The sequence below is a fragment of the Amblyomma maculatum genome, chromosome 3, assembly GCF_055883805.1.
Source record: "Amblyomma maculatum isolate TAMU_Amacu chromosome 3, ASM5588380v1, whole genome shotgun sequence".
Classification (NCBI taxonomy): Eukaryota; Metazoa; Arthropoda; class Arachnida; order Ixodida; family Ixodidae; genus Amblyomma; species Amblyomma maculatum.
This window is the reverse complement of record NC_139346.1, coordinates 123267222-123287229: the sequence shown is the minus strand read 5'-3', so window position 1 is coordinate 123287229 and position 20008 is coordinate 123267222. Positions and strand designations below refer to the sequence as shown.

The window sequence follows — 20008 nt, the reverse complement described above, 5'->3', positions numbered from 1 at the left end:
GAAATTCTGCATGAAGTGCAAGATCTTTTATGAATAGGATCGCCTTCTGGAAGCTGGCAAGATCGTTACTGGAAGCTCTCAGAAGTCAGTTGAAGTAGAGTTCTAAGAGATCGCAACAGTAAAGACGACGGGTTGTGAGCAAGAAAATAAAAATTAACTGTTTAACAAAGCTACATCCTCGCCCCCGTTATCTCCGCCCTCCCTCTATTTCCGACTCCCTGCATTGAAGAGTTGGCAGCTTTAAGTCCTATCGCTCGTCAGTATATGTACTTTATTTTGTTCACTTCCGGGGGCCGAGATCGTTAGAGGCAGCCAACAGCTATGTCCCAAGCCCATTGCATGTACCTTTCCATGCCAGGCGCTTCGCGTCACTGCCTTTTCCCGCAACTAATCTATACGCAGATTAGCCCACCCTCGCCACAAAGCAGGCTTTCAAGCAGCGAAGAGACAGGCAACGGGGAAAGGCTCTTTATTTGTTCACAAGGTTCATTCCAAAGGTACTGCAGATTGCTAGCAATACAGAGTGATAATGTTACACCTCGACGCTCCACATGAATAAGCGCCGAGTATGCGAATTCGATGCAGGGTGAAGGCGGTGGGAAAAGAATCTCTCAGTCCCAACAGTCACGAGTGGGGGTGAATGGCACCTGGCGTTCATATAATTGATGTTGATGCCGTTGGTTATATGACTGAGCCGGAATGGATTCAATGTGATGTGAGGGTAGATTCAGTGCGGTACAAGCTCTTGTATTTAATGTAACAAATTACTTGCAATGACACGTTGTCCCGCACCCATAGTGTAAAACTATCCTCTTTAAGGGATACTGATGAAGATGGAGTAACTGATCACGTGTTTGAAAACGGTTATTCCTTGCAATGGGATTGTAATATGTTCCGCTCCTCAACAGTGTTGCTTCACGTTATGTGCCCTGCTTAGGAGTGCTGTAACGGCCTAATATCAGACGTATATAATCTAAGGGACATCATATAGCAATATGTATTACTACTAGATCTGCGTGACAAACGTTGACAATAAGTAATCTTCTAGTTACTAAAGCCTCAATCAGTTTAGGAATTTGCATAGTCTATTAGGATACCAAAGCGCCTAAAGAAGATTAATTCGCCTCTGTATCTGAGAACCAGCTGGACGGATCATCATGTGGACGCTGGGATAGGAGTAGTGGTACAGGCGACCCGGGGCTCCTTGCTCACTCCACTCGATGCCATCTGCGAAGCTGCTGTGCTGACCGTTGAGGTTAAGGCCGTTCAGGTTGGACACGTGGCACCTGTTGTACCACCAGGCTCCGCGGTACGTGATGGCACAGTTTTCAGGTGCTGGTGCGTTGTCGTTGTCTCGGTCGAAAGTGCTGAAGCCGATTTGATTTCCGTCACTCAGCGAATCCCAGCCTGCCATGAAATAGTGTATTGAAGTTGAGAGACATGTACACGGGTAAATGGCGCAAGAAGGGTTGTTGTATTACAGTATAGGAACTTTGCACAAAGACGCCATGTGCAGTATTCATTTACCGCGTATACACACTATCTTTGCAATTCCCATGCAGAGTGACCGGTTTTATTGCAAACCCCAAATGCAGTGACATTATTGGACGCATCAAAACTTGTTTATCCTGCAACGCCCTAGAAGTGAAATCTCTGGTAAAGGTTACGGACAATAGGGATTTTGAAACAAATGGATGATCCCAGGCGAAACGTCCCAGGCCCAAGAGCGACCACCGTCATTTCTTTTTTAATGAAATTGGCCGTATTAGCTACTGTCCAAAAGGCCTTTATATAAAAGCATTTTTCTAGAGAGAAACAAAGTCATGGCTTACGCAAGCGCTAGTTTAAATCTTCGCGAAGATGCATTTTCTAAATCATTCTTGAAACAATTTACTACGACAGACATCGTTTTGAAACAGTTCGCTTCCATTGTTTTTATATGAGCCTCTGATTTCAACACAAAAATGTTTCTCATCTTCTTGAGTCTTTAAAGTTAAAAAAAAAACCAAATGTGGCATTTTAAGAACTCTTAAAGGGAAATCTTTGCTATCCTAGCAGCATCGCTATCGCCGTTTCCGCAATGACATTAGAAGAATGCGGCTAACCGCGTGACTCACCCGCTTGGCAGGTGCCCCTAACCATGTGACGCAGCTGGCTCGCCGCGTGCGGCAGGTCCACCTAAGCACGTGACTCGGGACTGGTTCGCTTGCGCGCGTTAGCTTCGTAGTGTGGTTGCGCCTAGCCACGTGAGAGGTTGAAGTTTTTGTTGGCGATAGCTAGTGTCAGCGTTGCGGGTTGTGCCGGCAATTGCTATACCGTAACGCCAATTAAATATTAATTAGAATCCGCCTGTCAGGCACATACAAACAATCGCATGTAATCGTTACCCATCATGACTGCTGCCATCATCTGGAGTCTAGATTTTGCAAGAAAACTAAAAAAAGCCATGAGGTTTCTGTTCTACAAGGCCGGTCTTCGCACGGGTAGGCACGTCCTGAAGGGATCTTTAGGGGACTCTTGTTTTCTCGAGAGAAGCGAAAAACATACTCCTTTCCGCACTGTACCATGGACAGCGTGCACGCATAGGTACAAGCAAGTCCATGCGAATGTAACATAATAAAGTGGCTTGTGACTTTAGTCCTCGAAAAATAAATATTATATTGCTATATTCCTTACCTATTGTGATAGAACAACTAAACATGGACATTAGAGTAAGCTTTCCTTCTTCGAAAAGTAGTCAGGCCAGAGATTTTTAGCACAATTTCCAATGCATCCGTTGTTTTTTGTTTTGTTTTTTTTTTTCAGAATTGGCCGCTGTGGTCGCTTTTGGGGTCTGGGACGTTTTACATGGAATGACCCACATGGTTCCTTTATGGGAAAACATCAATAACTGGAAGATTTAAAAAGAAGAAAACGTTTACACCAGAGTTACACTTAGAAAATTTTCATGATTTCGAAAATGCTAACACATTTAAAGGTTACACGCAGGGTAGATAAAGAAGAATTCTCAAAACTGTTGCCTTACTTCCTAGTGCAGCCTTACGATTAAACAAAGTTCAGGCTATTTTGCCGTTACCTTGTGTAAGTAAATTTGTCTGTAGTCATGTGTTCTGCATCTCTAGCAGGTTACAATTTCAGCATAATTTATAGATATTGATACGTGGCAAGAAGGTTAGTTCGAGAATGCAACGGCTGACGACTTGAGTGAATGTTCGGGTAGGCGCCAACCTTCTCGTAGTACCAGCTACCGTTGCTACAGCTTCGTCTTCCTTCCGTGTCACTACTGTCGATTGTCGTCTTCTTTAACGTCCAGCGACGCAGGCCATATATCTAACAATATACTGAAAAGGTAGTTTCTTCAAATCTGTTACTAATTCATGTAGCGCTGCTAGCTGACCAGAAAAGAAAATTATTCACATTTTTGCTATCTGTATCATAGATGAAAGACTAAACTTTAGAGGGTTAAAGATAACACAATTTGTATTGTAAGACATACTGTAACTACTCGCTTTGCAATGCGTAAAAATAGCCTACCACTGGGTTTTCTGGGCAAAAACCTGTCCTACGTGAAGCATACTGCAGACTTCCTTCCAAGGCATTTCTTACGCTTTTTTTTTTTCAAAGGGAGTGCAAGGACATATTTAAAAAAAACATGGCTGGTTAAAACTACATGAGAGAATCGTTATATCTTTGCGCTCGAGTATAAGGGGGCTCTTTCCGGGGGTTGAGCAGTAATATCATTTATCGCAATCTTCACAAGGAGCTCGATTAAGGCAACCAAAGGCATCCTCTCTTACTCTGTTCTGTATTATTATATATTACTTTTGTTTTCCGGATCAACCGTTTGCGCGACTCAAACTTTCGTGTTGCTTTACATGTTTAATGATATGCGACGTAAACTGTTATGTAGAGTACACTATAGAAAAGCAAAGGTAAGTAATCAGGAAAAAAAAATAAGAAAATGCAGAGAGCAATAATATTGCTATTTCGAGAGGTCATGAAAAATGTTGTGTAGAGTCCAACTATAGTACAAAGCATCGTGACATGATCGATAAAAAAATAACAACACTGCATAAAGTAATGATATTGATGTTGTGCAGAGGTAGCAACCGTCCAGCTCGTGCTTAGTTATTAAACGCATCAAACTAAATATGCACGGAACAAATTCCTCGCAAGCAGTGAAACTCGCCGCTCCCTATTTGTATCTTCTAGGCTTCGTGTAAGAGGCAGAGTGACTTATAAATATTTACTTTTACAATATGTATATCTTTGCTACCTCGCACGACGCCAGTATTCAAAATGTTTTCCTGTGCCACTCAGCGCACGTACCGGCTGGGCCTAGGTGCTTCCCAAGCTGCAACTTGAAGTTCTCCTCTTCGCTGCCGACCCGGAAGCTCTCGTAGTCGACAAAGACGGGGTCTCCCGTGGCGTTCCTCAGGACAACCCTCAGCTCCATGTTCTCCGGATCTGCTGTTAGGGCGTGTAGAGCCCTGTTACCTACGCGCGGTTAGAGAGATGATTTAGCGTACAGGATAATTCATGTAATCTAAAAAGCTGAATCACAAGTATTGCAATTTGAAAACGTAAGCACAATAAAGGCTCGTCCAACAGTCATGACCTGTTTTTTCCACAAACAGAAGCTGCCACTAAATCAACTTTATTGGTGAAACAAAGGGCTCAAATTTCGCTTCATAAGAAACTGGAACACCCACGCTAGAACTCTCCCTTTCAAACCCAATACCACAATGTCATTTTCCCAGCATCTTCATGTAACCATTACCTATATACATTGATATTAGGCACCTAAATATCTCCCAGAATGTCTCGCAATTGCGGTTTCCTCCCTTCTACAATGACCTCAGTGAGTCTCCTTAAATCTTCCTCAGTAAATATAAAATTGTTTTTACTTTTTTTGCCTGCCACGCCAAAGAGCTCGCCTGCGTTTCTGTGGCCCTACCTAGACCAATATCTTCCCGGGTAGCCTTTCTATGTATGTTAGTGATTGCAAGACCTTACTTTGTTGACAATCAATCGATCTTTCCACAAGACGCTTCCCAGCTCTTTTGTGATCTGGTTCTATTGAACGACTCAAGCATTTCTCACGATGTTCTCATTCAAACGCAGAACTATGCAGAAGCGCGCGCATGCGCGACTTGACAACGGCCTGGAGGCTCACTGAACCAAACTGAACCTCTTTCCAATGTATCCGTAAGCACGCGCAGCCAGAAACCGCGGCTTATTGGGCAAATAAATAGTGCTGGTTTCTTCTCAAGGCGATGGGTGTGCCATTGTGTCTGTACCCTAGAATTCTCGATTTGTTGCTAGCTGGCATAGGCTTTACGTAATAATAGAAATTGTGCAGCGCTGTTGCCTGAGTTAGACGCCTTTTACAAATCATCGCATTACTCCCACATCACAAGAGCGTCAATTCATTCTACGACAAAAAATTTTTCCTTGTCACATCGCTTCAGACCAAGCGTTCCTTTGCCTACTTGATCCCGGGAGCTGATATATGTGTCACTGGTTGCTGGAAACATTGGGACGATGTCTCATCATTTGTTGCGCAGCAGTAGAGCCGCATACCAGAGCCATGCGCTCGTGTAACCGCCGATAACAGAAATTTGTTTCCGCTCACATAAACGATGTTCCTGTAGGCAGTTAAACTGGCCGATCTGGTATGTACCAGCCAAGGTCAAAACCCAACTGCCCTCTTAGTTTATTCCGCTTTAAAATCTGCGAAGCAATGCATTCTGCAATCTTGCACGGCATCAAGACTGGCGATATTTCATCCTTGGGGTGTCGCCAATCACAATCACTACTAGTCTTGTTTATGGTACTTGCGCATAGCACTCCATTCAAAATTATTCAGGAATGCGCGTAAACGCTGAGTTTGTGCCTTTAAAATGACTGAAAGCTAATAATCATTTAGAACAGGCAGACAATTAACGTATTGCGAGGCGCTCATTTACGAGCGGAAATGGAAATTAATGTGCAGAAAAAGAATCACGCCCCAAACAACAGTTAGGGGAAGAAAACAGAAGTGCTCCCTCATAATGAACTCAGAAAACGCCAGCAGGTATTTTTAAATACCGGTATATTTTGAATTTGCATAAAACATAAACTATGAACACATTTAATATATTATCCGTTCTTGTTTCCTGCTGTATGCATAAGGTTTCCTTACATTCCTAATTTTGTACGCTCGTTCGGGACCAAGCACGTGATATTATTTAGACGAATGCCCTTGCAACAGCTACGAGCACCACGTTTGTTTAAATCATATGTAAAATCAATTTCTTCATCTAAAATGTATATGCTCTCTAGTGACTCACAGGACACCGCACAACTCTGCTTACAGTGGCCCAGAACCAGTGCGTGCGAAAGTGCAGGAAATTGTCTTCAACGATTCCGCGCGCCCGCCTCGGTAGCTAAGCACACTGATCCATTCAGGTGGATCAGAAAACACCCGGTACCTTTCTCTAAGGAGCAGCACACTCTCGATAAAGTTCTCGCGTACAGAACGCGTGTTGACATCTGCATGTTGCACTTGCATCCTTGTTTTCCACAGGCTGTGGAGGCCCAAGACCATGACTAAATCCAAAGGAATACCCTCACTCTCGACTGGATGGAACCGTATGCCATACGGATCTAACGGAAGGTCTTTCTTTAGTGTTCTCTGGAGAACATCCCAGTGAAAGACTGGGCCCCAGCAATCCAGAAAGACGTGCTCGATTGTCTCTGGTTTTTTGCAAAGGAGACAGTCTGTTGTCCAGGGAACGAATAAGCCTCTTTCATGTAACCAGGTTTTAACAGGTAATGTGTTGGAATGTAGCTTAAAGAAGAACGTTTTAACTGAAGGCCTAACTGGCATCTTTTTCACACGCTTTAAGACATCCTGTCCGGGGCCTCCACGGTGTGGTGCACGGTAAATCGGCAACGCTATCGTCACATCCAGAAGATCTTTGTACAGCTTCTTCTTACACACTTTGCTCAAGTATTCCATTGAAAAACGCGCATGCAACATTCTGAAGGACAAGACAACTTCGCGCATGTACCCTTTTAAAGCGCCACTCATATTCTCACCAGAACAGACAACGTATTCTGGAAGCATTTTACACAGTCGTACTTGCATTACCGTCCTCAAGAATTTGTCGTTTTGATCACGAAGTAAAAAAAAACGCGAGACAACCTGTCGCAAAAAGAGATGCACAAGGCCCAAGCCCCCGCCTTAACAGGAAGAAAGAGGTTGGTTCTGCAGCACTTTTCCCATGTTGATGCCCACATGAAAACGGCAAAGACACGATGAATTTTTTTAATGCTAACACGCGTCGCCGAAAGCGTACCATATCTTTGCCACAAGGAAAACATTGTACACATAAGCGCGTAAGAACATTGACAACGGCTTGCCCTGCCATGAATCAGCTTTCTCTCTCGCCCTCTCTGCTTGGCCAGCCCAGAAAGGGGTGGGATCTTGGTACTATTCAAGCGGCACGCCTAAATACTGGGTCGGTAATTTTGACCATTGCAAACGAGAAAAGTATTCAGGCGTAACATCCCAGTCTCCATGCCAGAAACCGGCACTTTTTTCCCAATTTACTTCAAAGCCTGTCTGTCAGCAGAATTTTTCAACAAGGACAGTAACTTCTTGAATGCTTTCTCTGCTTGAACAGAATACAGCGATATCATCTGCATATGCCAGCATTTTGACCTGTGCTGACTTTAGCATAAAACCAGTTATAAGTTCATTGTTTATGATAGACCGGCAGAGAGGCTCGAGGTAGGCGGCAAACAGCAGGGGTGACAAGGGGCAGCCTTGCCTCACTGACGACAGCCCACGAATGCTGTCAGTGAGCTCTCCATTCACAATTATCCGTGTCGTGCAGTTCGCATACGCCATTCGAACACCTTCCTCAATCACTCGCCCTATGTTTGAGTGTGCCAATACTTCGAACAAGGCATCGTGCGAAACGCGATCGAATGCTTTGGCGAGATCCGGCTGTATCATTGCCACCCGAGATCCAATCGCGTCACAACACTCCAAAACAGTTCGTACCACGTGCACATTAGTTGCGATGCTTCGACCTTTAATGCAGCACGTCTGGTGTGGCCCAACCAGACTCGGTATTACACTTTGAAGCCTTTTCGCAGGCACTTTCATGTATATTTTGTAATCCACGTTGGTGAGGCTTATCGGCCGATAAGAACCCACCAACAGGTGTTTTCCTGGCTCATCATACTTCGGAATCAAAACAATGTGCGAGGTAGAAAACGAAGTTGGAACCTGCTTACGCTCGTATGACTCGTCTAGCACTTTAAGCCAAATCTGGGCTGTGTAATCTTTAAATTCTTTGTAGAAAGCAGCGCCAAGCCCGTCAGGTCCTGGCGACTTTCCCATTGGAAGCTCGTCTATCGCACTTTCTATTTCTGTCAAACTTATGGGTCGTTCTAGACGCGTTTTAACATCATCATCGAGTTTTGGCATTTGGCGCAAAAATTCTGCCTGAAAGCCATTTTTGACTTCGCGTTTACGGCCAAGCAATTCATTGTAGTGTTCTATAAAGGCATTTTTGATAGTAGCAGGGTCACTAGTTACAGCACCTCGGTTGTCAATTTGCCGTATTTCCTTTTGATACGCGTTCCGTTTCTCATCTGACAGCGCTCGCTTAGTTGGCGTCTCCCACGCCCAAAATTTTTCAGACCTTGCTCTTATCACTGCTGCCTTATACTTTTCAGTGTCAGTGTTTTCAAGTTGTCGTTTCAAGGCTTTTATTTCTTGTGCATATCTTCCCGGCTGGATGCTATCCATGCTAAGCAAAAACTCAAGCTCCTCGTGCATTTCTTTCTCTTTTCTTTTTTCGTCATATCGAATTGCGCTTGCAGTTTTGATAGCTAAAAGCTTTACTCTCTGCTTTAGCTCCTCCCACTCAACTATATAGCTTTCGGCCTGCGTCGAAAGTAATTTATCGAGTTCTTTCGTTGTCTCTCTTACAAAACTGTCGTCCTCTAAAAGCTTCACGTTAAATTTCCACAGGTGCCAGTTAAATCGTGACCTCCGCTGTTTCCTGCCAAATGTTCCAATTACTAATCAATGGTCACTGAAGCTTACGGGCTTAACATCATACTCTGTGCACAATGAAGCCAGTTCAACAGAGACAAATTCGATCTAATCTGGCGTGGCTATCCCTTTGAAAATGCGTGTATTTACGGAGTGCGTCGTAAGAGAACAAATAGCCAACGTCTTCGAGATTACATTCATTAATTAAAGAGTGAAGCAGCTGAGCACTCTTATCCCTCATTGGCAAATTTTTTGCGCGGTCCTGAGCGAAACAAACACAGTTGAAGTATCCTATCAATATTACTACCTTGTCGCACCTAAGATGCATTTCGAGACTTTCGAAAAATGTTCTGCGCTCGCTCACCACGTTCGGAGCATAAACACAGACAACACGATAACTATAATTCAAAAACGAAAGTCAACAACAAGAAGGCGACCGCATTGGGAAGCCACAACGGAAGCAACGTTGATGCCTAAACTTTTACGAATAAATAAAACGCAGCCGCCCGACGCGTCGATGGAATGGCAGACGCATACGTCATACAAAGAAGGAAAGGACGACGCCATACGATCAGTTAGCTCTTCGCTTTCAATCTTAGTTTCTTGGATAGCGATTAGGTCAAGATCATATTCAAGAATTAGGCGTCGCAGCTGGCTTTGTCGTCTTCTTGCTCCCAAACCCCGGACATTTAAAGATGCTAGACGAAGTGTGACATCGAGATTAACCGCCATGTTTAGTAACAAAAGCCCCGCTAATAACAGTTCGTAGAGGGTAACAAAACACTAAACTCACAGTGCATAAAGCCTCCATGCAGCGTTCCCCAATCCAGTCTTTCGCAGGCGCCGTACAGATCACAGCCAGCACCGTCTTTACTGAAAGGATCAGTGTGCTCGATGAACTGGCTGTCCTCAAGAAATTTTAAACCTTTCGTGACAGCCGAAGTCTGGTTGTTGCGAGTTTTACCATTATTGTGGATCTTTTTTTGAATTGATGTGAACTCAAAACAGGCAATAAAGAAAAAAAAAGCCTCGGTAGCTAAGCAGTTAAGATGCTCGGCTACTGAACCGGAGTGCCAGAGTTCAAACCCGATCATGGCGTTCGTGTTTCAATGGAGGTGAAACGCAATTGTGCCCGTGTGCTGCGGGATGTCACCAAAAGTTGAAAATTTCCCGAAGCCCTCCACTACGCCATCTTTCTTCCTCTCTTTCTGCCTTCATTCTTACATTTCGCCTTTTACTTTCGTTGCGGTTTAGGTGTCCAAAGAGAGGTGTGATAGGTAATGAGACATCCCTTTTCTATAAATCAATTCCCGCCTTTTCGTACCAATCCAGTATTCCTTGGTGGGATCCCCGAAACCTGCCGTGTACTCCGTCCAGTTTCGGTAGAAGTAGTAGGCGTTGTTGCCGAACTGTCCACGCCTCTGAATCACCTGCGTTAAACACGATTAGGATGCGGTTACTACATTTTTTAATATAATAGATAGATGGATTTATAGAAAGGAAAGGCAGAGAGCTTGGCCAGAATAATTCAAATCTGGCCTGCTACTCTGCACTGGGGAAGGAGAAGGAGAGTAGAAAGAAGATCATGATGGGTGACGATCTGGGAGAAGGCCTATGAAATATGTATGCAGGCACAGTAGCTCGCTATACAAGTACGAAACAAGTCCGCTGACGCACAAAAAACGGCAAAGAGCAAGCACTGCCTGGACACCCTTCCTCTTGCCCTACCAAGCACAGCAGCAGTACCTCCGACAGAGGCCTCTTGTCCAAACATTTCCAAGGAGCGGCTGGCACACTTCTTTCGCGCGCATACACTTAAGCACACCAATAATATATGGTCCAGTCTCTGGGATGCCACAAGTTGAACATTGCGGTGAGTCCATCTGTCCAATTAAATATAGGTACTAAACATGTTCTGTGTCTGCACAAAACTTAAACTTAGAGTCAATAACACAAGCGCTCCTTTTTTCGGCGACGCATATATCGAGCAAATACAATCGGCAAAGATAAACGTTATCACTTGTACAACCGAGAACCGCCGTTTTACATACCGTTTATTCCATGGCATTTTTGCTGCTTTCAATTGAATCCCGGCCAAGGCGGCTACTTTTCGATGGCGGCAAAAAGTAAGACGCCCGTGTGCTGTGCGATGTCAGCGCACGTTAAAGAACCCCAGGTCGCCGACATTTCCGGAGCCCTCCACTACTGCGTCTCCCTTAGCTTGAGTCATTTCGGGAAGTTAAGCCACACCAACAAAACCAACCAAACATTTATTTACTTTAGCGTTTACAGCACCAGCGGATAGAACGATATCTCGATGAACCATGCAACCCAAGTCGACAACTTCAAACACACACTCTCCAACGAAATGCGCCTGCACTAAAGCACTGAAATGGGGCGCTCCTACAAATTACGCATGTATGAAAGAAGAGAAAAAATAGACAGAGAGAGAGAGAGAAGAACCATGATGCATTTGTACGCAAACACTCGCTGAAAAACTGCGCGGGCACCAGAAAAATAAAAATTTCACATTGGAGACGCCATACCGGCCGCTGCAAGCACCTGGGTCAGGCGATTTTCCTGGCTCGCAACAACACCATTCAGATCTGAGCGTTTTCGTCAAAATTTAAAAAGTAGTAATATTGAGTAAATATTCAAGCAGGCCGAGCATAAATACATTAGCCGGCCCATTATATACATCTTAACATTATATGTAAGGGGATATCGTGCTTGCTAGGCAAGTATGCGACGTTGCAGGGCATGCAGTCCTAAGTCATGTCCTTAGTACTCTCACCAACCTTCTCTTTCCTTTCCATGGCGACCTCTATTTTTCTTAGTAAAGAGACATCAACAAACCTCGACGAAAAAAAGAATATTTTATTTATTTATTATTGTATTTATCTATTTTGTTTATTTACTTATTTATTTTTACATTCTAAAAACTCGGCAACGCTATTGCTAGACTGGGGTACAATTACTAAAACAAAAACCTAGTATGAGCGATACCATTTGTTTACTGGATCACAAACTCCTGAGAACAACAAATGAAACTTAATAAAATTGTTATAGAGGAATGAAAGCTATTCCTGTTATCGTGCTACGAAGATTCCACAAAGAGATGCAAATATTGGTTACACAAATCGCTCAATATCGCTCACGTCGAACATAAAAAAAAATCCGAAGTAAAATTTTAATAAGCCAAAATACTAATTTTTATATTGACAAAGTGAGTTTTTTATGTTATTACGTATATTTGGACAGTCTTAGTCAATAGAATTGCATAAGTTGCCACTCCCTTGTTTCAGAACAACATTCACTTTTACAAAGACAGCGCGTAACATTCAAGAATGGTTAAAAACATTTAGGGTCACTGACCACTTGTCAAAAATAGTTAGTTGACGTTTCGAAACTCCTAGGGGTTCCTTGTTCCCAATGAACAACGGGCCGATTTTCATCGGTTCTTTAGTGTGAACAAGGAACCCGTAGGGATTCCGAAACGTCAACTATTTTTGACAAGTGGTCAGTGACCCCAGATTTTTTCAACCATACTACTACCTGACCAGACGGTGTTCCGTCAAATCTTGAATTACAATATTCAAGAATGATAGACAAGGGCAGAGTTGCCAGGTACTCGACAAGCACTCATTCTGATTAACTCACCGTCCACCCTCCACCGTCCGTGTCCATGTCGCAGTAGACAACCTGCCCCTCAAGGTCGTCAGCCCGGACGAAAATGTTGTATGGGCCGCTTTTTGTCTGACCCGCGTGCAGATGGTCTGTGCAGTGCCGGGGCCGTATGCTATCTGCAAAAGCCCATTAATCATAGGCAGTGTTCTTAATACTGGCACTTAAGAAACTCCTGCTCAAAATATATCCAGAGCCTTTCTATCCGGAAGGTTGGCAGGCTGTTGAGCACCCAGTCACCGCAGTGATGTGTAGAGCGTTTCATGATTGTATGCAGCTGCCTTTTTTTTTTTTTTGAGGAACACTTCACATTTTACCTAAATGCAACATTAAAAACCACCAACCTGCATGTTATGGTCTATTAATACCACCTAATTCTAATTCATAAAATATTAGCCCCTAAGGAAGTGTTATACTGGCATAACCGGTAAGAGTAGACTTTCTCATAAATTTGCAAGAACAATTATCTCGATAATATTACAAGCACTCAGCTGTGCCCTCGTATTGCTAATGCCATATTTCTGAAAGAACTATAGTTGTATATTCCCTTTCTATAATTTATTGCCTAATTTTTCTCAGCTAGTAGGCTAAATTTCTTGCAGCCTAACGGTGTCCTAAAAGGCCCGAAGATATAGTCAATCACTAGGACAGGGAGATGGAGCCAATATGATATATGTTGAATACGCTTTACAATAATACGAGGCATATTTGAAAAGTAAATGCAGATTGATTGTATTTAAATATTAGCGAATCCGAACAAAATTGCACGCATGCACCGGCATCCATTTTTTTTTCTAGCTCATCTTCCAGTTTCACTTCAGATAGTTTCAAAGTACCTCGGGCTGTATACTAGCATATTAACATGTTGGTTCTGCAGCAGTATACCAAGGTAAATTATTTAAATAATAATTGTGAAACAGAGAAACGTTGAGCAGGAATCACTCGGACCATACGATGGTCTGTTTTCACACACTATGAGAAAACGCGTCGAGAGTACATCCTCCCGCTAGTCTCTGAAAAGCAATGATAGAAAATGGTATGTGATTATGGTATACATTGCGTCCAAAGGAACCACGTTACATGACTTAAAAGATTGCTGTGTTGTTTTGATTTTCATGACGCATTAGGAACCAAGGCTATCATATGCAACTGCAAAAAGATCTTTGGTGAATCTTTGATTACGAACGTATGTTGCACGCATGCACCGGTATTCATTTTTTTTTTCGGAGCACTGAACTCATTGTTCTCATTCAGGATAATTCCAGCGAAAGTCAATGCACCCAGCAGTTGCAAAGAATATGTGATTAGATTTATTGTCATGATTGATTATTGCTTAGAATCCGTGCTTAGTTTATATGCCTGCCTAGAGTAATGAGTCAAGGGAAGGCTTGACAATTGTGTCGAGGCTCGCAAATACGCATGATGAAGAGAGTATTGGCAGGCCCATGCCGTATTTGGACCGCAGAAGTCAACAAATGAACGAACTGCGATTCGATCGAGGATTAACGATTAATTATATGGGTCATAAATTTGCACTTATTGGACGTACCACTATATACACAATTGCTTCAGAGAGGCTGCGATTTCACAAGTTCTGTGCCAGATGGTTAATAAAAATGCTTGACAACCAACACAAACTGTGAAGAATGTCACGTGTGAGAGCGCGTGTGAACCGATATCAAAATGAAGGAGATGAATGTCGTGCACTTAGAATAATGTCTTAATGGACAAAGGCTCGAGAATCGAAACATACGAGGAGCTCGAGACACATTTTGACAACTGGTTCAATTCAAAGGTGGCACAATCTCATACACAGGGATTAGAGGAGCTAGTGTAGCATTGTGAAGAGTGCTTACGCGTAAATGGCGATCATGAAGAACAGTTAAACAAGGCTGTAGATGAACAAATCTGTTCTTTAAAAACTCTGTTCACGAATATATATTTTCTAGTTCCCTAGGAGAACCAGCGCAATCACGGATTTTGGCACAGTCTGTACGAGGCGTCGCTCTCTCTTTCTCTTCGTGAACTTGAAGCGCGAAAGGGAATGTGGCCACGCGCGCGTCATGCGACTGATCTAGTCAGGAGGCGGTGCGGCTGCCCAGATGCAGCCAGTCAGAGAGCGGCGCGTATCATAGTTGCGGCCGTCATCGTGTAGGGTCATCCACTTCAAGATAACACGGTCACAGACGTTAAGGCGAAATTATGTCCGGTCTGTCCATACAATGAAGCTAGGTGGCAAATCCTTCGAAGCACCACCCCTGGGTCCTTCTATGCTTGCATCGCTTTCTTCGAACCTCGCCTGCGTCGGACGTAATGTTGCGTTTAGAGCAGTGACCGTGTTATACCTGGAAGTGGATCCCTCTGTACATGCACTTATTAGTTGTCACTCCCGTGTCCAGCCTGAGCAGCCGCGTGTCGATCGCGCGCCCTCAACATCGGCCTCGCTCCCCCTCACGTCCGTCACCCCTCAGCCTCCACAGACAGTAGACGTGTACCCGCCATATTGTCAAGCAGCTTGTGCTTATTTCCGCGCCTTAACTGGCGCCCGCCTTCAAGAGCACTTTTCTGCTCGTCGCTGTAAAAAAGCATAGAAATTTACAGCGGGGGTTGGCCACTCTAGCGCAATAACCTAAAGAGCCCTTACTTTTCAATTTCGCCTGTGTTTATAATCTCGATCATAGTTACGTGACCCTTGTGTCGGCATGTAGAATCCTCTTATCAGCGGTAATCCCGTGGACATGTAATTTTCCACGTTTAGACCCCTGTATTGAGCCCCCTGTATTTTTTCCTGTAGAATGCTAGTACCAATACGTCCGCCAGCGGTATGATTCAACATTCACAGCTTTTTTCAGTGTGGCGATGTTAAATACACTCAAGTGTTGCCATCTCGTTTAGTCTATGGCTTGAGGTTGTAATCCCAGCATCTTTCTTTTATAACTACAGCGTAGGAGCCTATCCCATCCAGTTTCAAAACGCCAATATAATATCGCGCCTGTCCGTTTACGCAACTGCTTCATTTATTTCAATAGTGTCTTGTTTTGATACATCTATTGTGGAAATATCGCGATAGTAAACATGGTTCCCGGAGATTGAATATGCTGACTCGCTTCATCGATAGTCGTCCGCCTGTTCTTGGAGAATATGCTTCTGTGTAAGCAGTAACGTGCTCAGCTGTCAGCATGCTGGCAGCTCGACTCTTAAGCATATTGTGCCGCTCGCAAGCATGCTAAAGCGATAAACAGATGTCTCTGCACATAACCTGCACTTATAAGTGAGTGTGAACAGGGTGTGCGTGTTCTTCCTGCTTCGGCATGCTTCAAGAGGGGTGGCCGTCTTGAATGTGTATCAGTGATATCATCTACTGTACTGCCAGCAAAACAATTAAGGCCCTCAACCTTATCTCGGGGTCAGATATAGCATGTCCAGTATGGAATGATACATGGAATGGCTATATTTTATATCGATATACTAAGGCTGCTTTCTTTATATCCATCGTAATACGGTGTGCAAATTACGGTCCCTTCTAAGATTGCGTACATATACCAAATGAAGATAACTGCATGGTCGTATTACCCGTGAAAGATGGGTGGTCGACATAACTCGAAACCACTCAGGATGCATACCATCGTTTATCACTCGTACTAGCAATTAGTTCGGCAGCAGAAAGCTAAAAATGTTTTCTCGCTATTTAGATCACGGGTCAGAATCCACCATTCCCGTGTCTTGAATACTACTGTCAGCGCGAAGTTTGAACCCTTAGTTCGTACCGCACCTGTTTGTGAGTCCGGCTATAAATGGCCTTCCCTCCATTCAATCTCCTAAATAATTATTGCAAAACAGCTCCCAAGGATCAATGCTCCAAATATTTCTAAAACTTGAAAATCTCCAGCAACGTTTCGTACCACACACATAGTTCTACGTATTTTTCACTATCGTGAAGCTGGAAAGGAAAGCGCCACAACTGACCGGTTTATTACTAAAAAAAAAAAAAAGAAACTTCAGCGTACACGCCGCTCTCGGGGGGCATCCAGGCGTAAAGCAAAAAATACAGCCAAGGATAAACTCCGCTTACATCGATTAAGACGTGCGAAAGCACTGTTTACTATGGTTTGGCATGATTTGGTTTGGGAGCTAAGAATTTAGAAAGTGGCACAGAGTCTGGCAACTTGTTAAAAGTCTTTAGTTGGTTAGGGTTTTGTGGAAAAGGAAGGCTTAGTATCTGCCGCACTTCTCGGTGGGCACTCACACTAATAATGAACGGAATACAATTGGATATGCATATGTTGTCAGTTGAAATACCTATCGCTAACTCACCTCCAACTTGACCAGCTGACATGTCCTAAATTGGAATCAAAACGGTATGACACTACCCTGAATGTTACACAAATAGCGGTTGCATCGTCAGTTTGGCATGGTTTGGCTTGGCAGCTAAGAATTTAGAGAGTGCACAGAGTCTGGAAATATGCTTAAGGTCTTCAGGTATTTCGAGTTTTGTGGAAATCAAAGGCTTAGTATCTGCCACACTTCTCGGTGGGCACTTACACTAACAATGAAGGGCATACAATTAGAGATACATATGTTGTCGGTTCAAATCCCTATCGCCAACTCACCTCCAACTTAAGTAGCTGATATGTCCTAAATTGAAATCAAAATGGTATGACCCTACCCTGAATGTTACACAAATAGCGGTTGCATCGTCATTTTGATACGGAATTACGTTATGTCTATTTTTTTCTACATTGTGCACACACTTTCGGCTGACACCACACATGAACCAGGTAAGGCTTCTGCCTTAAAATGTGAGCTTACTCTTGATGTCCGAGAGGATGGTCATGAGTTGCTTGACCCGTTCTTCGGCCTGCACAATGGAGGGCATCACTGCTGCACCAACCGTCGCACTCATCGCGCACATGACGAAGCAGAGGACGAGAACCTTACTCCAAGTCATTGTCTCAGAACGCCGGTACGTCTTTCGGAAGTAAGAACAACCCCTGCACATGAAAGAAACAGCTTAATATTAAAGCGACACCCGCAGTACTAATGATTCCTGACGTAATTAGTTTATGAGTGCAGATTATTAACGTATGAAGACGACGTAGTCTTCTTGCTCTGCAAAAAAAATAGCCCAAAAGAGCAAAAGACAATTACTGCGTGTCAATCACAAAATCAGAACGTTGACATGTGCGCCACTCCACGACACGTTGACGCATGAGTCCAGAACCGTCGAAAACTAAAAGATTATGTGAAAACTATACATTCTGGCTTAACCACAACGCGACTCGCCGAAGAGTGATTCCGTAGGAACTTCGTAGCTTTCCGCCACTAAATGCGAAAAAAATATTTAAAAAGTAAGACTCCTAATAATCTCGCGCTTATTGTTGCCGATAATGGTTGTGCACTATATTTTAGCACTCTAACTAAAACACTGTAAACATAGGCAACTCAAACGTGCTTAAGACTGTTACCATACATTTAGGGTTTTGCATAAACATGGCTACTACTAGGCTTTGTCAAGCGCACTGTGTTTGCCTATTGGGGGTGTAATTACGGTACAGTAGGTCATAGGTCATACGCTAAATTGGAGTATAGAGGCAAGTAACTAAGACTGAATTCGCGGAGTTATCCGCAAGAAACGACTTTGTGCTTTCCCTCGATGTACTGGGCATCGTATCGCTGACAATCACAATTTGTGAACAGCTCAGCTCCAGCCTGACAAGCGTATTTATCTTGTGGATACAACATCGCTGTTCTCACGCCTGAGATACTTGGACCAGGGTCGTAGCTTCCTCAACGTTCTTTGAATTTAGCAGGACAGAGCGCAGTCAAACTTCGTGTTTTTTTCTCTTCGTGCAACGAAGGGAAATCACTACCTTGCCAATAAGATTTGGAGAGCTAAGCAACAGGTTTGAGCGCGAACCTGTCGCTAGTTCGAGAAACTTTATTCTCGCATTTTATTCGTACGTTTAAGAAGTTTACCCTATGAGCTTTTCCAACGATACAACTGGACGGCAGTGTATATTTCAATGTGCGCCCGGTATTCGAATGGCTTTGATAGCTCCTCCTCAACTAAATGACAAGCGAACTGCATAACGAACGATAGCGGGAACAGTTTCAACGTTAAGACGGCTTAAAAACGCGGTAAAGAATAGACAACGCTGTCTAACCGAACATATTATTTCGAACAAAACTACCAAGCCAAGCGTTCGTAGTAACTTGCATTTGCCCGGACAAAGAACAAACACGGAAGAACAAACCTGCAATCATCTTCTGGAAACTGCAGTACTTAAGTTGCTACGTATTTTCCTTCGCTGACACATTTTGTACTAATTAAACTGCCTCCTATGTTTTTTTTTTTCTCAGCCAAATATGCGTTGCGCCATAATAGCAGTCGCTTCAATAATTGTGAACTGTGGCCACTACGCACCTGATGGTTGTCCACGTGATTCCAAGCCGTTGTAAGGTTGGTATAGATGATTTCCCGCGAGAACCTTGGCCGCGAAGGCTCAATACTTCTCACGTAGAGCGACGGCTGAGCACTGGCCGCCGACTGCTAACTTTCGCGCCACTAAACGCATTTCAGCCGGAGGGAGAGGAAATGGAAAGAAGGAAGATGACCATGCCGCTTGTGACGACCTTTGATGAACAAGGACGTTGCCCGATTGCGGGGTATACCACACATTACACTTCGACGCCGAAACGCACGCGTTGTTTCTGCGGTGGCACCGGTTGCACCAGAGAGGGCAATAGGAGCATCATTACACGCTTTGATCTGGCGCCGAATGCCGCAAGTCTACAGAAAAGGGAAGGGGAGACGATGATGCTGACTGAAAAACGGCGTAAAAAGGAAAATTGTAAGGAAAACACAAGGGGCTGAGGGGTGCCGCTTATGTCATTGCTGTTGTGCCCTAGCTGTTTAGCACTCACCCACGAGGGCGATTGGTCACACAAAGAAGGATTCAACGCTTGATATTGCCGGGCAGCTTTAGGCAGATGAAAAAAATCAAGAATGGCTACACCTTAAGCAACAATTTAATTATGATGTTTATATGTCGGCTCTAATGTGTTTGTCTTATTTATTCGCGTATTATTTTTTTATATTTCAGCAACCGTATAACCTCTACGGTGCACAGACAAGGCATTTCATGGCAGATGTTCATTGTTAGATCAAGTGATAGTTGTTGTGAGATAAGGACGGTTCTTGTGAGGAGAGTTAAATAAAAAATCAGGTTGGATGTTTTTAAAACTCAAAATTTATCAGCGAAGAGTAAC

At 43.7% G+C, this 20008-nt stretch overlaps 1 protein-coding gene across 1 annotated transcript; it reads right to left on the bottom strand.

Moving 5' to 3' along the window:
- Positions 1-454: 454 nt before the first annotated feature.
- Positions 455-19358, bottom strand: LOC146195924 (techylectin-5A-like). The gene is made up of 6 exons (XM_084597961.1): positions 19164-19358; positions 17549-17730; positions 12716-12858; positions 10380-10485; positions 4330-4497; positions 455-1407 (listed from the first exon to the last, which is right to left on the bottom strand). Exons 2-6 carry the CDS (start codon positions 17685-17687, stop codon positions 1106-1108), a joined length of 858 nt encoding a protein of 285 aa, XP_084454087.1. The 5' UTR covers positions 17688-17730; positions 19164-19358; the 3' UTR covers positions 455-1105.
- Between the last annotated feature and the right edge of the window lie 650 nt (positions 19359-20008).

Excerpts from the sequence above, each read along its gene's own strand:
- LOC146195924 (XM_084597961.1), bottom strand. The coding sequence starts at position 17,687 with ATGACTTGGAGTAAGGTTCTCGTCCTCTGCTTCGTCATGTGCGCGATG. Across the intron at positions 12,859-17,548 it reads CATCCTCTCGGACATCAAGA|ATAGCATACGGCCCCGGCAC; the intron begins GTAAGCTCACAT and ends GGGCTTTTGCAG. Across the intron at positions 4,498-10,379 it reads CACCAAGGAATACTGGATTG|GTAACAGGGCTCTACACGCC; the intron begins GTACGAAAAGGC and ends AACCGCGCGTAG.